Here is a 17,574-nt window from a genome sequence, read left to right as displayed (position 1 = left end):
GCTCAGGTCAATTCTACTAATATCATGTCCATATTTGTATATTAAGAGCTATATATTTCTAGGCATATTTAATGGTAAACATACCCTAAATTATCCCACTGCTTTACTATGAAAAGATACAGTCCCTTCTACCACAAAGCAGAAAAATATTAGTTCTAATGGAGTAAAGACAAATATTAAGAAAAAATGAGTCTCCACACAAATAACTTTCAACACATTTATTGCGAGTAGCTCTATGGAAAGGCAAGTCAGATATATATATAAACACTATACAGAGTTGCAAGGTTGTCTCCCCAAAACCGCAAAGGAGATGTTTACAAAGAAAAGAGAGTATAAGAGTATTTACAAAGGAAGACAAAGCCAGAGCAACTCAAAGCAGATCTCTGAAGCAGAAATAACAAATGTAATGAACTGTTGGAACTGTAAAGTTTTCAATATTACTGACCAAGTGACTATGTTTGATACCAAATTAAATGTAGAGGTCACAAAAACATCGTTCCATCATTGGTTTTTCTTAACAGCAGCATAAACTGGTAGCTGGAAGGTAAGTGATATGTTGGTACACATATTCTAAAAAGATTCTTCCAGCACAATACTGAATTAGTTGTGTCTGTAAACTAAGAAGTAGTGTCAAAAGATTGCATATTTGTTATGCTGTACCTGTGACTATTTGTACCTGTTACTATTTATATGTACTGTTGTGTATGACGTTCCCCATTTATTCAGCACATGTTACATCTGTGCTATACCCTGTCTGCTGGCAGCCCCGAACCTAATATGCAAATAAAGTGATATAGCAGTTTCCCCCAAATAATCTTTTCTTTCCACAATTCTGAACGATTATGACGACTTCGTGAAATTAAAATGGTGACCGAAGGCTTGAAAAAAGGCTGCCTAAAGAGTGCACTGTTGTAACGATCAAAAGCCACACCGCATTAGTTGATTAGGTTGGAAAAAGAGAAGAGTCTGAAGGACTGATGAAGTGGATGCCCTAACAGTGACCAGTAACTAGAGTAGTGACTGGTACTGTCGCCACATCCTCTCCTCAGCACCAATCATTCACAAGGGGAAGAAAAAGAGCCCCCCCATCCCTTTGGTTGGTAGGCAAGGAAAAATAATAGAAGAAGTCAACTCGGTTTTTCAGAAAAGTTAGTTTAGCAACATGTACTCTAAGCCTGCTCAAAGATAGAAGTACACGTTCAAAGACATTAAAACCGAGTGGCAAGAAGCTTTAGGTAAATATTCACTACTTCAAAGTTGCACATTAAATGCGAAGCAATTTTTTTAACAGTTACACACAACAGGTACATCTACAATCACATGTACACAGGTACACAAAGGTGTGCATACACACATACTAGCACTCGCACACTTAGACACTCACACCCATCTGATATGATGAGGTTTGCCAGTGATGGTACAGCAAGTCATGATTTGTGTGCCACCACGTAACAAAGCTCTAAGCAAGCTTCAAGACCTTTGTACCTATCCTCTGTGATCACCACCTGTTAGTGTCATGTTCTCAAAGGTCCAGGTTCCTAAAATCTTAATTCAGTTTCCATCAGAGGCAAGCAAAAACAGGAGGGGGGCGGGTGAGCTTGCTCTGATTTTTTTAAAATTTGGTACATCTTATATCAGCTCATTGTTCAAAAGGAAACAAGGCCTTATAAGAGGTTCCTTTTGGCTTAGGTTTTAGTCAGAATACTGACTGATATGCACACATTAATGTCTGGAGCATGGGAAACTGATCTCTTCATAGGAGGCCTGGGCCGAGGAGGAAGAGTGCGAGTCATGGCGAGAGCCAGGAAGCAAGGGAGAGCGGAGGGTGAAAAGGAGAGGCCCAGAGTGGCAGAGAGGGGCTCTGGGGAGAAACTTTAGAAGAACTTTGCTTCTTTTACAGGGAATGTGTAGGTTTCAAAATAATAATGATGGCTTTGGAAATGCTCAATTGATTTGCAAGCAGAACATCGTGGCATTGTAGATGAACAAATCTGTTTCTGTTCTGCTTTAAAATGTTGGAAATGCTCAATTAAGGTATCCGTTTAGTTGACATTTAATGTGGACAGAATGTTGCAGTTTTGTTAATGAGCAAAAACTGAGGTAATCTGCCCTTTGGTCCTGCCTTTAAAATGTAGATGTCCCATCAAGATATCAGTTCAGCTGACAAGTAATTCCTTGATCAAGAAATGTTTTGTGTATGTACTCCTCAGAAAAACAGATTCCAGATCATACCTACCTTCTCATGAACATAAACTTTTCCTTTATCTTTTCTTGTTCAAAGGAGTTTCACCTTCAAAATTAATGTAAGTATTATACACCAGTAAAATTAGTACTAGCCACATTTACACACATGTAAATAACATTTTTTAAAGAGGGGAAGGAAACAGTCATAAAATGTTCACTTTGAGTATATCTTCTCCTTCAAAGAGACAGATTAGAGACACCAGAAAACAAAAACAACGAACAGCGTGAATTTCTTAATCCAAAATCACTGAATCCATAAGGCAGCAGTAGAATGATCTGTGAAACAGGATCATTTAACTGCCAGCATCCACTTGAACACTTTCAAAAATTCAGGTTGCTTTCTATTCAGAAGCCTCTGAATCTTCTTTCTCTTAGGCAGATCTGGAGTAGACAAAGATGAAATTCCTTAAGCATCACTTTTCTTCTAAAATGTGCTTTTTTTGTGGCAATATAATCACTCTAGAAAAAAATGACAAAACAAACGTTACTTTCAGAATTAAAGTGTGCAGCATTTCCATTCCCACTTTGTTCTAAAATAAAACAAAATCAAACTAGTGGTTTTTGAGAGCCATATTGAGGAGACTGCCTTGGCATGGATGTGCCTAACTGTGCCAGGTGCCTATGACAAACACCAGCACAAGCCCAGCAAAAACATAAGGACAGTTACTCCTTTTGCTGACTGCCACTGGCATTTCTGGTGGTGAGCAGCTCTGCACGTGCATGCACTGTTCTATTTCCTCCCAGTGGGAGCAGCAAGTGAGGTGAAGAGAATTTTTTTCTTCTCCTACATGCTTGATTATGCTTTCACCAGATTATATGGCACAAGTCAAAGGACTTAAGCACAGCCTTGGTGATAGTCTCCATACTCAATCACTGAATTTCTTCTAAAAGAGCAAAGTCATACCTGCAAAAGAGATTTGATTGAAATCCCCATCTGTCTAATAAAAAGAAGTTCTGGTATTACTCTCTTGGTCTTCTGGTTATTGAGAGGGTGCATAATCGGGAGTGGGGCAGAGGAAGGGGGTCTGGTACATTGAAGAAGGCGCTGGACTGGAGAAGGGATGAGGATAAATGGTCAGCAAATTGATTATGGGATGCTAGTGTTACTTACAGATTAGTTCACATCAAAGTACCAAGTATTCTATTTCATTTTGCCAATCTAAAATAATCCATGAAAAACATCCCCCAGAGTAGGCTTTAAGTGAAGACCTTATTTTATTTTTTTTAATTTTTTTTTTTTTAATTTTTTTTTTTTTTATAGAGGCATGTTTATTTATTTATTTATCTGTTTGTTTGTTTGTTTTTGTTTATACATGCACTGGGTACAGTCAGAAGCGCGGGAGGGTGAGAGAATTCACCAGAGCCAGAGCGGGGAGCAGAGCAGGCAGAAGGACCGAAGTACACTGCTGAGGGGAGCAGCGGGCGGCAGGAGAGGTCTGCGCGCCATGCGGGACCCTCCTCCGGTGGCCGGGGAGCAGCTGGGGATCGAACCGGCGCCGCAGAGGCCGCGGGCAGGTTCGCAACCCAGCGCTCAACCGCTGCGCCACCGGGGAGGCCAAAGTGTTGGCAATGAAGACCTTATTTTAAACAGTGGTGTACATTTTACCTATCATTCTTTCATCAGAGGTTTTAAAAATATAACAAACCTGTAGCTGGATGAAGCATCAAAGGCTTCTATTCTCCTCCAACCTTACTTATTTATGGTTATTAGTTCCCATTCATTTTAGAGGGTCATTCCTCATCTTAAAATTTTTTTCAAAATTAAACAGCTTAGATTAGTAGAAGTATTAAGTTATTCTGTCAGCACTGGGTTTAAGAAAGTTTAGATTCTATGTCTCTATCTACACTTGATGAAAGGTGACTGTGATAGCCATTGGTCAGCAGTGACAGTACATATTGGCAACTCAGTCGGCTCCTGAAAATGTAGCTTAGCGTAGCATCATAGAATGTGTAGACACTATTAGCTGGATGTTTTTATCAGAAATTTAAGGTTAGAAGTGCAGCCCACCCAAATTAGTTTGTTATGTTGTTTTTGTTTTTTTTTAAAGATTTATTTATTTATTTATATAAGCACTGGGTACAGTCAGAAGCGTGGGAGGGTGAGAGAATTCACCAGAGCCAGAGCGGGGAGCAGAGCAGGCAGAAGGACCGAAGTACACTGCTGAGGGGAGCAGTGGGCAGCAGGAGAGGTCTGTGTGCCATGTGGGACCCTCCTCCAGTGGCTGGGAGCAGCCGGGGATCGAACCGGCGCTGCCCAGTGCTCAACCGCTGTGCCACCAGGGGAGGCCCTACACCCCAATTCTTGTACACATAAGTAAATAAAAATAAATCGTTAAAATTTGAGAATACTTAAAAAAATGACAGAAGTGCTACTAGAATTTTGACTTACATTTCAATTGCTTTCTTAAAACACTTACGCCAGTATTGAGTGAATGCTTGATGATGTAGCAAATAATGGTGTGACTTCAAGTTTACTTTACAAAATATATTTGTCAACTCTTGGTTAACCAGGGTAGCAGAAGGGACTAATGCTATCCAAAACAAGATAATCCAAAAATAATTTAACTTGTTTTTGAAATACATGATGGGACTTTTAGCCACAGATTTACTTTTATAATCCTGTTTTACTTAGGCCAATATTAGAATGAGTTTACAATCCCTGAGCACATTCCAAAGAACAGCATAATTCAGAAGCTTGCTGGGTGGCAAAGGAAAGTAACTCAGGATTAAAACTCCATCAAAAAAAAATCTGAAAATGAACAGCAAATAGCTGACAATCATACCGTATCTCTGCCCCCTGTTCATCTTCCTATCATGCCACAACCAGAAATGGTGATGCTTTCAATAACGTGGTCTGTTTTTGAGGTATTATTTCCACTTGATAAAGGTTATAAATAATTACCTAATGGGCAAATTCTTATATTCTGATTAATCAAAGATCTCTTTAATGACAAGTTAATTCTATTCATTTTAATGGGAAGTATGTTCTTGAAGTAATTTTTCTCTATAAAAGAGAAAACCTCAATGGATTCTGATGAGTCAAAATATTTTTCTACTCCTTCCGCCAAGGTCTGGCAGGTATCATTTTCTTCTCAAAAACAAATGAAGTAAACTTTTCTGTTTCAATTTGTATAATGATATAAACCTGAACATTAATCTTTAATATACTAATAAAGCACACATGACTTCAATATCCCTGGAAATTTGTTGGGTGAGCCAAGAAGGCAGTTGCTCGAGGGCATTCCAGGCCTCTTTATGTGAATCATAAACATGCCTCTATTACATTTTGAAGTCCAAAACAGCAATGTTTCCCCTGCTAGGGAAAGTCAAAACTGTAACAATATCTCCAGTTATTCCCTCATTTCTTTTCATTCTCCCTAATCTTACTCCCTTAGTTATCTTTTCAATGCCAATTTTTCCCAAAATTAAAAAAAATGTTTGTCAAGTTCTTTTGAAAGTTCCTCACTGTGTTTATTAGTCAACATGCTATCCCCACAAATCCAGTAGTGATCTTGCTAGCAGGGACAACTAGGTAAAGCATGAAGGCAAACAAATGAAAGGAAATGAAGAGAAATGAAAGCATGTACCTCAAAGATGAAGATAGAATAACGCAATTGTTTTAAGTAGCTTAGCATTGGTTCTGGCTTATATGTAAATTTTTTTCTTTCATTAAGGAGATCGTCATACCTTTTAGTGCTCTGTGAATATATAGGCGGATGATCATCTAGAATTTGATAAAACCTAAGTGCTGTCTCCCAAGGGTGAAAACCAGCAATAATTGCTGCTAGTCTTTATAACACCAATCATGCCAGGCTATTGTTTCCTTCATAGATCATAAGAGCAAATGTGCTTCTCCCCGTGGTGACAAGTTTTGTGACAGACTAGTCAAAAGAATCTGTAAGGGAAATGGATAATACTTGTAAACCTCCATGTCCTCAAAGGTCAACTCCATTGTTTCACACCTCCCCTTCACTAGCAGATCCTGGACAACTTCTGCATGTTCATTTCAATCTAGATTATCTGGATACAAGCTATTTGGGGATCAGTTACAGGATTTTCATCCCAGATCAGCTTCTCCACGACTTCCCAACACACTCTTAGGCCACTTCACTCTGCTGCCTAGTTACTGCAGACTTAAAGAATGCAAGTTACTAGAATTCTAATATAGGCGGTCTCCAATTTACAAAAGAGGCATATTCCAAGGTTCATTGTTTAGTTGAAACTCAGAATAAATTATCCCATAGAAACATGTTATAAATATTGGTGGTTAGGTTAGTAGGACCTTCTGCACATGCCTATATACAGGGACCTATTGCAATTCCTGGACTAACAGAGGAACTATTTTGACTACAGTCAACTGTCAACTTACAATATTGTTTCTGTGGGTAGATGTATTTGAGTTTCAGTTTGGAACTCCAGGAAAATATCTCTTCTAGCCAAGGTAATAGGAATGGTATCCCTTGAACTTCACGGCTGAAATAACCAGGGCTAGGGTGGCAGTGGAAAAGAAACTATGGTAAGATCTGCAGCCACCATAAGGAGTCCTTCATGGGGATAGGAAGCAGGTGGGCTCTACAGGTGAAGACAGTATTGGTATGCCTTCAAGGTTGGAGACACAAGTTATGAAAAATCAGGAGTTAAAATCGCACTTATTGGTCAGACTTTCAAGAACACTGTGGGTACACATGTGAATAATTTTCAAGATGAATTTAGAGATATAGACCTTAAGGATATTCTAAGTTTCAAGTCTATAAGTAGAAAATTAATAATCACAGAAAGGCAAATTACATAAATTATAACAATTAGCTAAAGTGACTACACTTTATAGTCACTTAATATTAAGTAAATCCAGAAGATATGGCTAGCACCAAACATACTGTGATCAATCCAACCATGGAAAGAGCTTTAAACATGGACCCAGCTGCTTCTGTGCCAACAAGTGAGAGGAGAACAAGCAGCAGCACAGCCTTAGACCTGCTGAATAAGGATCCCTTGGAGGAGGGCTGTTCCTGCAGGCTAAATGCAATGCAAGTAGCCTGTGAACAAGGAGCCAGCAACACCTGGTGAAAAATATCCCCCATGGGCCCTGCCTCAACTTTTCAGAGAGACCAGAAAAGAGGCACGCTTTCCTGAAAGTAGGGGTACAGGTTCAGCAAAGGGAATATGAGGGTAAAACACATAATACAAGCAATACAACTCTAACTAGCAAGAAATGGGTGTAAACAAGCTAAGGGAAAAAACAGCAGTAACTTTCTCATTTCACTAAATAAATACTTAAGTACATATTTTCCCCATTAATTCTAAAAGGAATTAAACCCTTAGCAAGAAATTGAAAGGTGCCCTCTAAAAGACTGCAAACTAAAATAGGACCTATGTCTACATTTCAAAAAATCTTAAAAATTCCTACTTCATAAGCATTCAGCTCACAGTTCCAAAAGAAGATGGAAATGTAAGACCTGCAGCTGCACAACCAATAACCAACAGAAAATTGCTAGAGAATATTTTTTAAGGTCATATGGCAAGCACATTATCTTAGCAACTTTATCAATAGCTTTAAAATCAGCAATCCTGATAGTTGTGGTAAAGACTGTGTTGTAATGTATTCATATCATTATTATAAAAAGCAGCCTTTTTAAATTTCTCATTGCTCACTCAGGACCAAACAATGTTTTCCAGTAAATGGTCCTCACCATCTAAGAGTCTGGCAGCACCTTTTAGACAAAACAAACTGCAGGCTTTAATTAAGCATTTTACAAAAGCTATTTTCCAATACTGCCAATAAAATGTCTGGGCTATTTTTACAGTCTTAAAGTGTTAAAAAAAAAAGGTGCTAAACAAAATGAATTTAATTTTAAACAAGGATTTGTATGTCCCAAGGAGAGGATTTTATTTTCAAAGCTTCTAAAATCGATTTGCCTGACTGCCAAAAGCAAGTTTACTTTTCAAACCAATGAAGAGCATCTATTTCTACAGGCTTTTTCTTTTACCTATCTCACTTTATCCTGTTTACCCACTGCGATAGTTTAGAATATCAAATATTATACATATGGAAGAAATTACATTAAAAGACCGCTATCACTGGCATATGTCAATGGATTATTAGGAAAGCCAAACTTCAGTTGAGGAAACGACCACTAATGAATGCACCCTCATTTCACTATTGTTCTTATCAATGTTCCTGTGGCATCCAAACAGATGCACACACTATTTGTGTTTGGGAGGTAAAGACTATCAAACTTCTCCCCCAACCAGAGTTAAAACATGCAATTCTAGTACAGATCAAATTTTTTTTACTCTAAAAGCCATGGGTAAACAGTTTAATGTAATAAAAATCATCATCATTATAATGCTCTGAATGAATGACTTACTATTTTGTATTTTCAAACTCAAGAACACTAGTAATTTCCCTAATTCCTTGCCTATATAACAATCTTTCGTCAATGGGAAAATAACAGATGGAACATCTGATTAAAGGGTAGCATATTGTGGCAGGTGGAGCACTGGACTTGAAATCAGATGCATGGGTTTGATTTTCAGCTTGGTTGCCACTTACCTTATTGATCAGAGGAGAATTCTTAACATCACTTTCCATTCCAGTTCCTACTGTCTCCCAGTAAAATAATGAATGTGATTGTATTTTGCAAATGATAAGGCAGCATGCAATTGTAAACCATTCCCTCAATCAATAAGTTGACAATTCAACAACAGTTCCCTTTCAAATCACATCAATATTCCTTACTTACTTCCCTCTATCCTGGTTACCCCCATCTATTCTACACAAAAATTGGGGGGGCACTCTAGAAGTCATATTTTGTCCCCAAAACAGCTTCCTGACAATGACTGAAGTATTTTGGTTCTTGTTTGGCAATTAGGGAGAGGAAAAGAAAGCAAGAGGTCTTGTTTGAGTTTTTATGCATATGTGATAGTTTGCTGTGCTCCATGAAAGTCCTCAATAGTCCTTGGTAAAGAAGGTGTTTTGTTAGTGTCTGAGATTTTTACCCTGGAGCATCGCTCTTAACATAGAATGAATTCTAATAATAATGATTACCAGCAACTTTAGTTAACTTACTGATTGAAGTTCTCTTTAACTGTTGTAGGTCAAATACCTCTACTCCAAAAGACTGTCCAGTTTTGAAGGGGTCACAGGAGATGTTGCTTAAAATAAGTGAGCCATCAATAGTGCCTGAGAAATCTTGGTTCCATGGAGATAGTATTCTAATAATTTATAATAACTAATTTCAATATAACAGAAATAAATTGCGCTCAGCACCTATAATTTATAGCAAGAGCATTTGGTAGGAGCACACTGAAAAGAAGCTTACACTTCCTTCATGTTGAGAGTGTCTAAAATTTCAAAGAGTGATTGTTTTGGTGTTATTATTATTTTGCTTTTTAATACCAGGTACTATGATAACATTACTAATTTGGCAGACAAATTCTCTCACCTCTCCCCTAGAGCTGAGCCCCTCTCATTCTACTATCCCAGGAATGAAAAAACCTGTGTTTTTTTTTTTTAACCTCAACTCATTTCAGACTATGAATTCTACTTTAGATACGGCAGTAAATGAAGCAAAAATGCATATGTGGGTCAAAAGTCAGGCTAAACACACATTCTCCTCCTAAATTGTCAATGCTTGTAACCCATGTGTTTAAAATGTGAATAACTATAAGAAAGTGAAAATCAAAATCAACAAAAAACTATGAACCAGAGACACTTTTTGGGGGGTGGGGGCCGGGAGGGGAGGGATTGGGGTCAGAATGGGGCATGTGCAGTTGTATGGGGGAATATAAAAATAAAATTTATTATTTAATAAAAAAAATTATTCCTGAGGGCTTTTTTTCTAATTATCTTGAACAGTTTTCAAATACCTACTTACACACAACGTGACTGCAGGTAAATGAGATTACTTATTAATGTTGTGTTACATGAAAAAAACTCTCACTTCCCTCGTCTTGTGTCATTTCACTTAAGTTATCCCAACTGCAAAGTTCCCAACTCTGAACAACCATGTAAACCATCTAAAATAAAAGTAAAGAATGATTGAAAAGTGAGATCTGAGGACAGAGAATTTCAATTTAGCTTTGTGTTTGTAAATGTAGCAATGACAGTAACAATGACAACTAAGGTAATAGTTGTATAATTCATGTACAATACTGACTATGTGCCAGGCACTGTTCAAAACACTTGTCATAAGTTCAGATTACCTTCTAAGACACGGAAATCATAATGAAGACTGTGTTTTGTTCCTTTGTCAAAACATGTTTTTAGTTTTCTAACATGATCTAGTTTTTATGTTCCATAGGAAAGTGAAGAGAGATTGGAGAGGGGGAAAATTATTACATAACTTCACATAAAAAAAAATCAAGCCTGTTCTTAACATCTCACAGACAAAATCCTACCATATCAATTCACATTAAATGCTAACAAAAGCTATTTTTCCGTAATGAGCTATTTTTACATCTCCTTCCTTCTATATAACTCAGCAAATTATGTGCCTGAATCACCCTCAGGACCAACCAATTTTGCAGGAAACTAAATCATCAGTTTATATTGTTGAAACTTCAGTGTTAATCCAATGACAAAATAAAAATATATTTGCAAAGTGCTTTAAAGTTCCAAGGTGCTTCCACATTTTTCTCTAATTTCAAACTAAGCACCTACCTCCCTGTGAGATACAGCCTCCGTGCTGCAGTCACTCAATAAAGTAAGGAATTTCCTCAATGAACAAGACATGTAGAGAACATTAAATCTCCCCAATAGCTGCAAAGTCCCTTGACATTATTTATAAATCAGCAGCTTATAATAAAATAATGATAGTTTGGTCTTGATAATCATTGAAACATCAGAGTTTATTTAAGGAACAAGAAGATTTCACTAATTTTAATCTTAGTTTAAAAACAGTATTGGAAAGTATAGACAAACCTCTAGGAAAACTTGTCCTTTACAAAGTACTACAGGGACTCAGGCCACTATGGATCACCTACTTATAAATAGTGATATCAGCAGTTTGACTGATACAATAGCTTGAGACCAATTTGCAGGTATACTTTACAGAATAAAACAGATGTGTTCCTAAAAAGCTGGTTATGAATTAAATTCTTGGTAACAGAATTTATATTTGAAATGCAAGGTTCTGGTAGTAGTGGGGATTGTGTGGGTGTGCTTGTGCACATGCATATGTGTGTGTGTGTGTGTGTGTGTGTGTGTGTTGAGGGGGGGCTCACAATTTAAAGATCTGAGTTAAATCCTTTGGCAAGCAAAGCATCCTTTTGTCATTTTAATGATCGCTCTTTAATGTGTCCGTGCTGCAAATGTGAGTTTCTGTATGACAAGTTTTCTATAGCAGGGGGAGAAAGAGGAGGGGGGGCTACACCTGCACTAAATAGGGAGCTTGTTAGGTGACTGTTGTGATCAGTCCCCAACTTGTTCTGCCTGATCAAGCACAGTGGGCAGAGATCCAATCACAAAAGCATTCCACAAAGCAAGCAAAGCAAAAATCTTCACCAAACTGACTACTGGAATGAAAACTGCCGGGGTCCATCCATTCCCTTCACTGGGAAAGAAGCGCATTCTACTAAAAAGGGAAGGCAGTTGAGACTATGGAGACCTGGTCTTCCGAAATTATTTCAGAATGACTGCAGACACACTGATAACATCATTGCACAAGGTATACAGTATGTATTTACTCGAAGCCTTATTTCCAAATCTGGCAGGTCCTACCCTTCCGTATTTGTTACTTTGGAAAAGTAATCCTTTCAAAAACTTCCACTGTTCCAAAGTAGGCTGCCCCTGGGGTCAGGTCTTCCACTAGCTTTATTATCTTGGTTTCCTGGATTTCCAATTAGATGTTTTAAATGCTTTTTAAACCTTTCAAACAATATCCATACCCATTATCAAGTTGTCACCGCACCCTCTTTGGGGGGAGTTACATGAAGAAAACGAGGCACAGCGAAGGTTACTCGCCTGTCACCACTAGTGACAGAGGAAAGGAACACTCAAGGTTTCTGGCAATTTATCCTGTGTAGAAACAAAACAAATCAACACAATAACATGTTCCACAGCCAAATAATCTTTTCTTTCAATCACCTGTTGTTTGGGATTATTTGTTTTGCTCCTTCCAGAAATGCATACTAACAATTGACATTTAGCCTTCTTCATAAACCACAGCAAACTAGCATAACGACGACTGCTCAAAGAAACTTTCGGAGGAGAAAGTCATCTCCCCCAAACCTTCATTGTTGATGATCACTAATCAACATTCTGTAGTCTTATAAAATGCCTGCAATTAAATATGTGCATTGATGGAAAACAGCTTTTACCTGTTGATTTGAAAATGAGTTAAGGGGATTGAACTGCTGTCCTGTTTGCACAAATCATTGAGTGTTAGGGAAGGATAGTATTTAAAAGCCTCCTCATGCACTATTTCCTTGAATTTTCACTATTCCTAAAAGTAGAGCCGGTGTGTAAAAGATAATGGGTTCTTTTCAGATAAAGACACTTTATCTGGGTTGGATTAAAACTTAAGTTTTTGCAAAGATCACAAGCTATCACGCGAAGGCATGAACTGTGGATTCTATGTTCCATGCTGTCAATAAAACATGAACCCACATCCCCCTAAGTCCACTGCAGACCTGGCTGCGCATCGATTCCCTAGGCAATGCCCATTAACTTCAGGGAAATGAATTCTAAAATCACCAACCTCTCTCAGGAGCGTCGAACTTCTTGTCGTCAGATCTCGCAAAGTCCATTCTCACGTAGGTGTCGTCGTCATCGTCAGAATCTTCTCGCTCGAGGGGTCTCGGCACCCGGCGGCGGGGCGGTGGTGCGGGGGGAGCAGCAGCGGCAGCGGCAGCCCCGCGGGCCCCGTCCTCAGCTCCGGCAGGGTCTCCAGCGGGGCTTGGGGCTGTGGGGTTCAGACCCCCGGCCACTTCGTGGGCCCCCCTGACTGCTTGGGCTTCGGCAGCAGGAGCAACAGGTTGGAACCAGCGGACGGAGGCGGGGTCATACCCGGCGGCGGCCTCCAAGCCCGCGGCGGCGGCGGCGGCGGCACCCATGCCGGGGCCGCGGCGAGGGCGGAGGCGGCTGCTAACGCCCGGCCCACAGCTAAGGCTGGCGCGGAGACGTCTCCCTCCAGGCTGTCGGTTGGGAAAGCGGAGACCGCGGCTCTGGCCGACGCGAAGGAACTTTGCGACCGGCTTTGTGGGCGTCTTCTCTCTTGCTCTTCTTCCTGCAGCAGCCGAGCCACAGGTGGTGGCTCAGAGCAGCGGCTGGGGGAGAGAGCAATGTCCATACAGCACTCGGAAAATGGGTCGACCACGTAGATGCGACCCGTTTCAGCATCGTAGCGAATGGCACTGTCAGCAAAAGGCACAGGTGGTGTCATCGCTGGGTTGAAAATCACTTCGATGTAGTCCCCCTCTTCCTCGTTAGCACTGTCACCTGCAGCCCTGGAACGCGGAGGAAACGGCCACCTAGCACCGTCCAGAGCGAAGGGGTTGGCACCTGGAATAGCTCTTAAAAGATCTGATAGGCTGTGTGCTGGATTTGGAAGTGGCACTCCGAACTCCACGTTCACGTAGCGAGAAAAGGCTGACTGTCTGGGGTCAACAATGATGCCCCACGAATCTGGCAGTCCTTGAGCAGAGGGGGCTGGCGTATTGCTCTCTCTTTTAGTGAAGTCAATGTTGACGTAGTCACTCGAACTGTCAGCTTCTCTCTGCTCGTGTGTGGGCTTTTGTGGTTTGGGCTTGATTTTATTTCCTTTTGTGATAAAAGAAAGTCTGTTAGGTCTCTTCGCCTTGTTCTTGGGGGGGCCATCATCTAAAGGCTTTGAGAATGACCCCCCAAGTCCAGGTTTTGAGAATGACCCCTGAACCGAAGGCTTTGTCGCTGCATCTTTGGGGCCCCCGATGGATGAGGCTTCTTTGTCTAGACCCTTTCCCAGGAATTTTCCAGTTAACATTGGTACATACTCACTGTGGGCACTTTGTCCTAAGGGGGAGCTCCGGAAAGGATTTGGCAGAGAGAAATAGGAACTCCAACTTTTGGAGGAAGAGCCGCCCTGAGGGTTTCTGGGGTTTTTTGGAATTGCACCAGCTCCAGGAGCCATAAACATATAGTCACTGTCACTGTCATTGTCCTTTGAGTCATCCTCTTTATCAGGCTCAGGTGCTTTGGGAGGACTGGGGGCAGGTGGTGGGCTCACTCTGGGAAACATCATCATGTACCCCCGGGAATCTTCAAAAGGTGATCGAGAGTGGCGTTTTGAAGCAGAGAAGTTTTGAGGAGCCATTGGCATATAATCACTGGAGCTTGCAAGAGGCGCGGCCACCCCTGGCCTCATTGGTACGTAGGGATCATCCTCATCTTCGTCAAAAGCCCTGGATCTGTGGGGACCCCGAGCTGCACCTTCTGGGCTCTCTTCATCTTTGACTTCTTTGGCTTCTTTACGTTCTTTTGTGGCCCCTCTGTCTGCACAAAAGTAAAGTCGGAACCTGCCCCCAGACTTCCCTTTTCCACCAATTGCTCCAGCTGGCGGGGGTGGTGGTGGGGGTGGTGGAGGTGGTGGCATCTGGTGTTGCTTGCTTTGGGTTAATTTGCCAAAGTAGGATCGTTTCTTCAGAGATTTTCCACGTCCACCATCGCCATCGGAGCCTTTCCCACTTCCTGAGCCTTTGCCCCCTCCAGAGTTCTTGCCGCCACCTGAGCCATGGCCATCTCCAGGTCCCTGGCCGCTGCCTGAACCGGGGCCACCTCCAGCTCCCTGGCCACCACCGGAGCCATGACCACCTGCGGTGCCCTGACCATGTCCTGAGCACTGGTTTCCTCCTGCGCTCTGGCCCCCGGAGCCCTGGCCCCCGGAGCCCTGGCTGCCGCTGGAGCCCTGGCCACCTCCGGAGCTCTGTCCCCCGCCTGAACACTGGTTTCCTCCCGAGCTCTGGCTACTGGAGCCTTGGCCACTGGCGCCCTGGCCACCTCCGGAGCCCCGGCCATTTCCGGAGCCCCAACTGTTCATGGGCATGTAGTCGCCTTCGTTTCCTTCCTCGCTCTCCTTGCCTTGGGGATTGTTTTCTTCCCCAGAGTTGCCAGAGCCGGCCCCAGCTGCTTCTGCGGACGGGCAAGCTCTGCGGACAGGAGCTTCTGCCGGGTGCGGGGCGCGCACCGGGCTGGGTGCTAAGCGGCGACAAAAGCTGGCTGGCACGGAGACCGCTCTCCGGGACCTGCGCGCTCGGGGCAGGTGCAATCGTCCTCGCCGGGAGTGGGGCACAGGCTCGCTGGGGGTGATGTAGCGCCGGGTGAGCAGCATGTCGTCTTCCCCGTCCCCGATGGCCCTGAGGTGGCAAAACTGCTCAAAGCGGGACCTCCGGAGCCAGCCGCCGGGCTCCAGCGGCAGCATCTCCAGGTGCCTCCTAGTGGACAGCAGGGTTAACAGGTGGGCGCCGATGCTGATGCTGTAGCTGCGGCAGCGGGCTCGGTATTCGTCTGCACACAGGGCTCTCATCTTCTCCAAAAACAGCTCGTGCATGTTTTGGGCTACCACACAGTCATCGACCTGCATCCAGAGCTCCCCCGGGCCGATGACGGTGGACCTGCCGACTTCCAAGAAGAAATACTGCTCCGAGTGCCCGCAGCGACGGATGCTCAGCAGCTGGACGACCACGCTGGCCACCTCGGTGTTGAGCCTCACAAATACGACCTCCTCGTCGGTAAGACACAGCCGGAACACGCCGCTCAGCTCTTTTCGGTGCCCCAGCCCCCTGGGTTTGACTATTACCTGCCACACATCTTTGTAGAAGGGTGGCTCCGCCGCCGCTGCCACCGCCCGCGCGGCCGGCTCTCCCTCCGGCTGCGCGCTGGGCGTGCCGCAGCGGCGGCGCTTGCTCTCGAGGATGAGGCGGCTGAGCAGCAAGTACCAGCTCTCTTGCTCCGACTCGTTCTCGGCCACCATCGCGAAGTACTCGTCCTGGGTGAACAGGGCGATGAGGTGTCGGTACCTGGCGTCGGCTCGCTGGCTCACGGAGAAGCACTGGTACAGGGTGATCACGCGCCGCGGCGGGATGAGCGCGGGGACCGTGGCGCCGGAGGCGGCCGCCGCCGCTGCAGCCGCCGCGGCGCGGACACTGTGCCGGAACTTCCTGGCATTTTCGTAGTATTCCAGGCGAGCCGGGGCGTCGGCGGTCTCGAGTTTGAGCACGAAGTAGCGCCGGTGCCCGTGCTTCTGCTTCCTCAGGTAGCCGCGTTTGCAGACTTCGTCCCCGACGGGGAGGTCCTCCTCATCGGACTCGGAGTCTGACCGGGAGCCCGTGGCTGTGGAGAGCCACATGGCTCCCGGACAAGACGACCCGGTCCCAATGAGTGCGGTCGGGGTTCCCGAGGAAAGAAGTGGGGTGGTCGCCGCCGCAGCTCGGGCCGCCGCTGTGGCCGCTGCTGCAGTTCTCGGTCTCCTTGTCGCTGGGTCGCGAGCGAAGGAGCAGCTCGCCATGGTGATGCACGACGGTTTTAAGGTGAGCGAGGAGGAGGGGGGGCGCGAGGAAGGGAGGGTGGGGGGGAAGAGGCCGTCTACCCCCGTCCGCCCGCCTCAGCCCCCTCCCGCCTGGGCCCGCGCCCCCGCCCACTTCACTCGCAGCGCGGCGGCGGCGGCGGGCAAAACAACACGTGACCGCGGCCTCACGCGGCGGCCGCAGCCGCTTCCCCACCGCCGCAGTGGAGGGGCTCCAGCCGCCGCCCGCTGAGGTGTGCATGAGAGGGGGCGACGGGCTCGAGGGGCGGTGGGCCCAGGGTGGACCGACGGGAGCAGGCGGGGCTTTCGGGCCACCCCTGTCCCGACGCAGAGCCCACCGAGGCACCCGAGGGCGGGAGCACGCCTAACGGGGCGGCCGAGACGGCGGCCCGCCGGAGGGGCCTGGCGGGGGCGCCACTGCCCGGGCCGCCACTGTCCGGGCCCCATTGGCTGTCGCGGGCGCGAGGTGGCGGGAGTGGGCGGGCGGCGCCGTGGCGGGCGGCGCCAGTTTGCTGGGCTGGCTCCGCTGCGGGACGGTTTGTTTGTTTATTTGGGAAGAGGGAGCCAGGTGAAACTATTGCGAGGTTCTCATTGGTTGGGATGGGAGCCAATGGGAGGGTCTGGCAGGGAGGCGGTCCTGAATTAATTAGTTTGGGTGCGGGAGGGGAGCTGGGGGCAGGGGGCGTGGCTTGGGGCCGGCGGGCGGCTCGCGCGCGGGGACGGTGGTAGCGCGCTGAGGCGGTAAACAAGCCTCCGCGAGGAGCGGTGGAGGGTCGTGATAAACTCCTGCGAATTCCTGACGCACGGTGACCCGGACCGAGCCGGGCGC

General features: G+C 44.7%; 1 protein-coding gene across 1 annotated transcript; it reads right to left on the bottom strand.

The window, feature by feature from the left end:
• Positions 1–216: 216 nt before the first annotated feature.
• Positions 217–16,727, bottom strand: IRS4 (insulin receptor substrate 4). Its single transcript, XM_037512087.2, is given in 3 exon segments — positions 217–2,703; positions 12,945–13,307; positions 13,310–16,727. Coding segments are annotated over 3 exon segments (3,786 nt in total). The 3' UTR covers positions 217–2,698.
• Positions 16,728–17,574: the final 847 nt, after the last annotated feature.

The sequence above is a fragment of the Talpa occidentalis genome, unplaced genomic scaffold (assembly GCF_014898055.3).
Source record: "Talpa occidentalis isolate TD23 unplaced genomic scaffold, MPIMG_talOcc4v2.1 talOcc4.15, whole genome shotgun sequence".
In the NCBI taxonomy this organism is placed as follows: Eukaryota; Metazoa; Chordata; class Mammalia; order Eulipotyphla; family Talpidae; genus Talpa; species Talpa occidentalis.
Note: the sequence above shows the minus strand (reverse complement) of the source record. Positions and strands in the feature narration are given on the sequence as shown.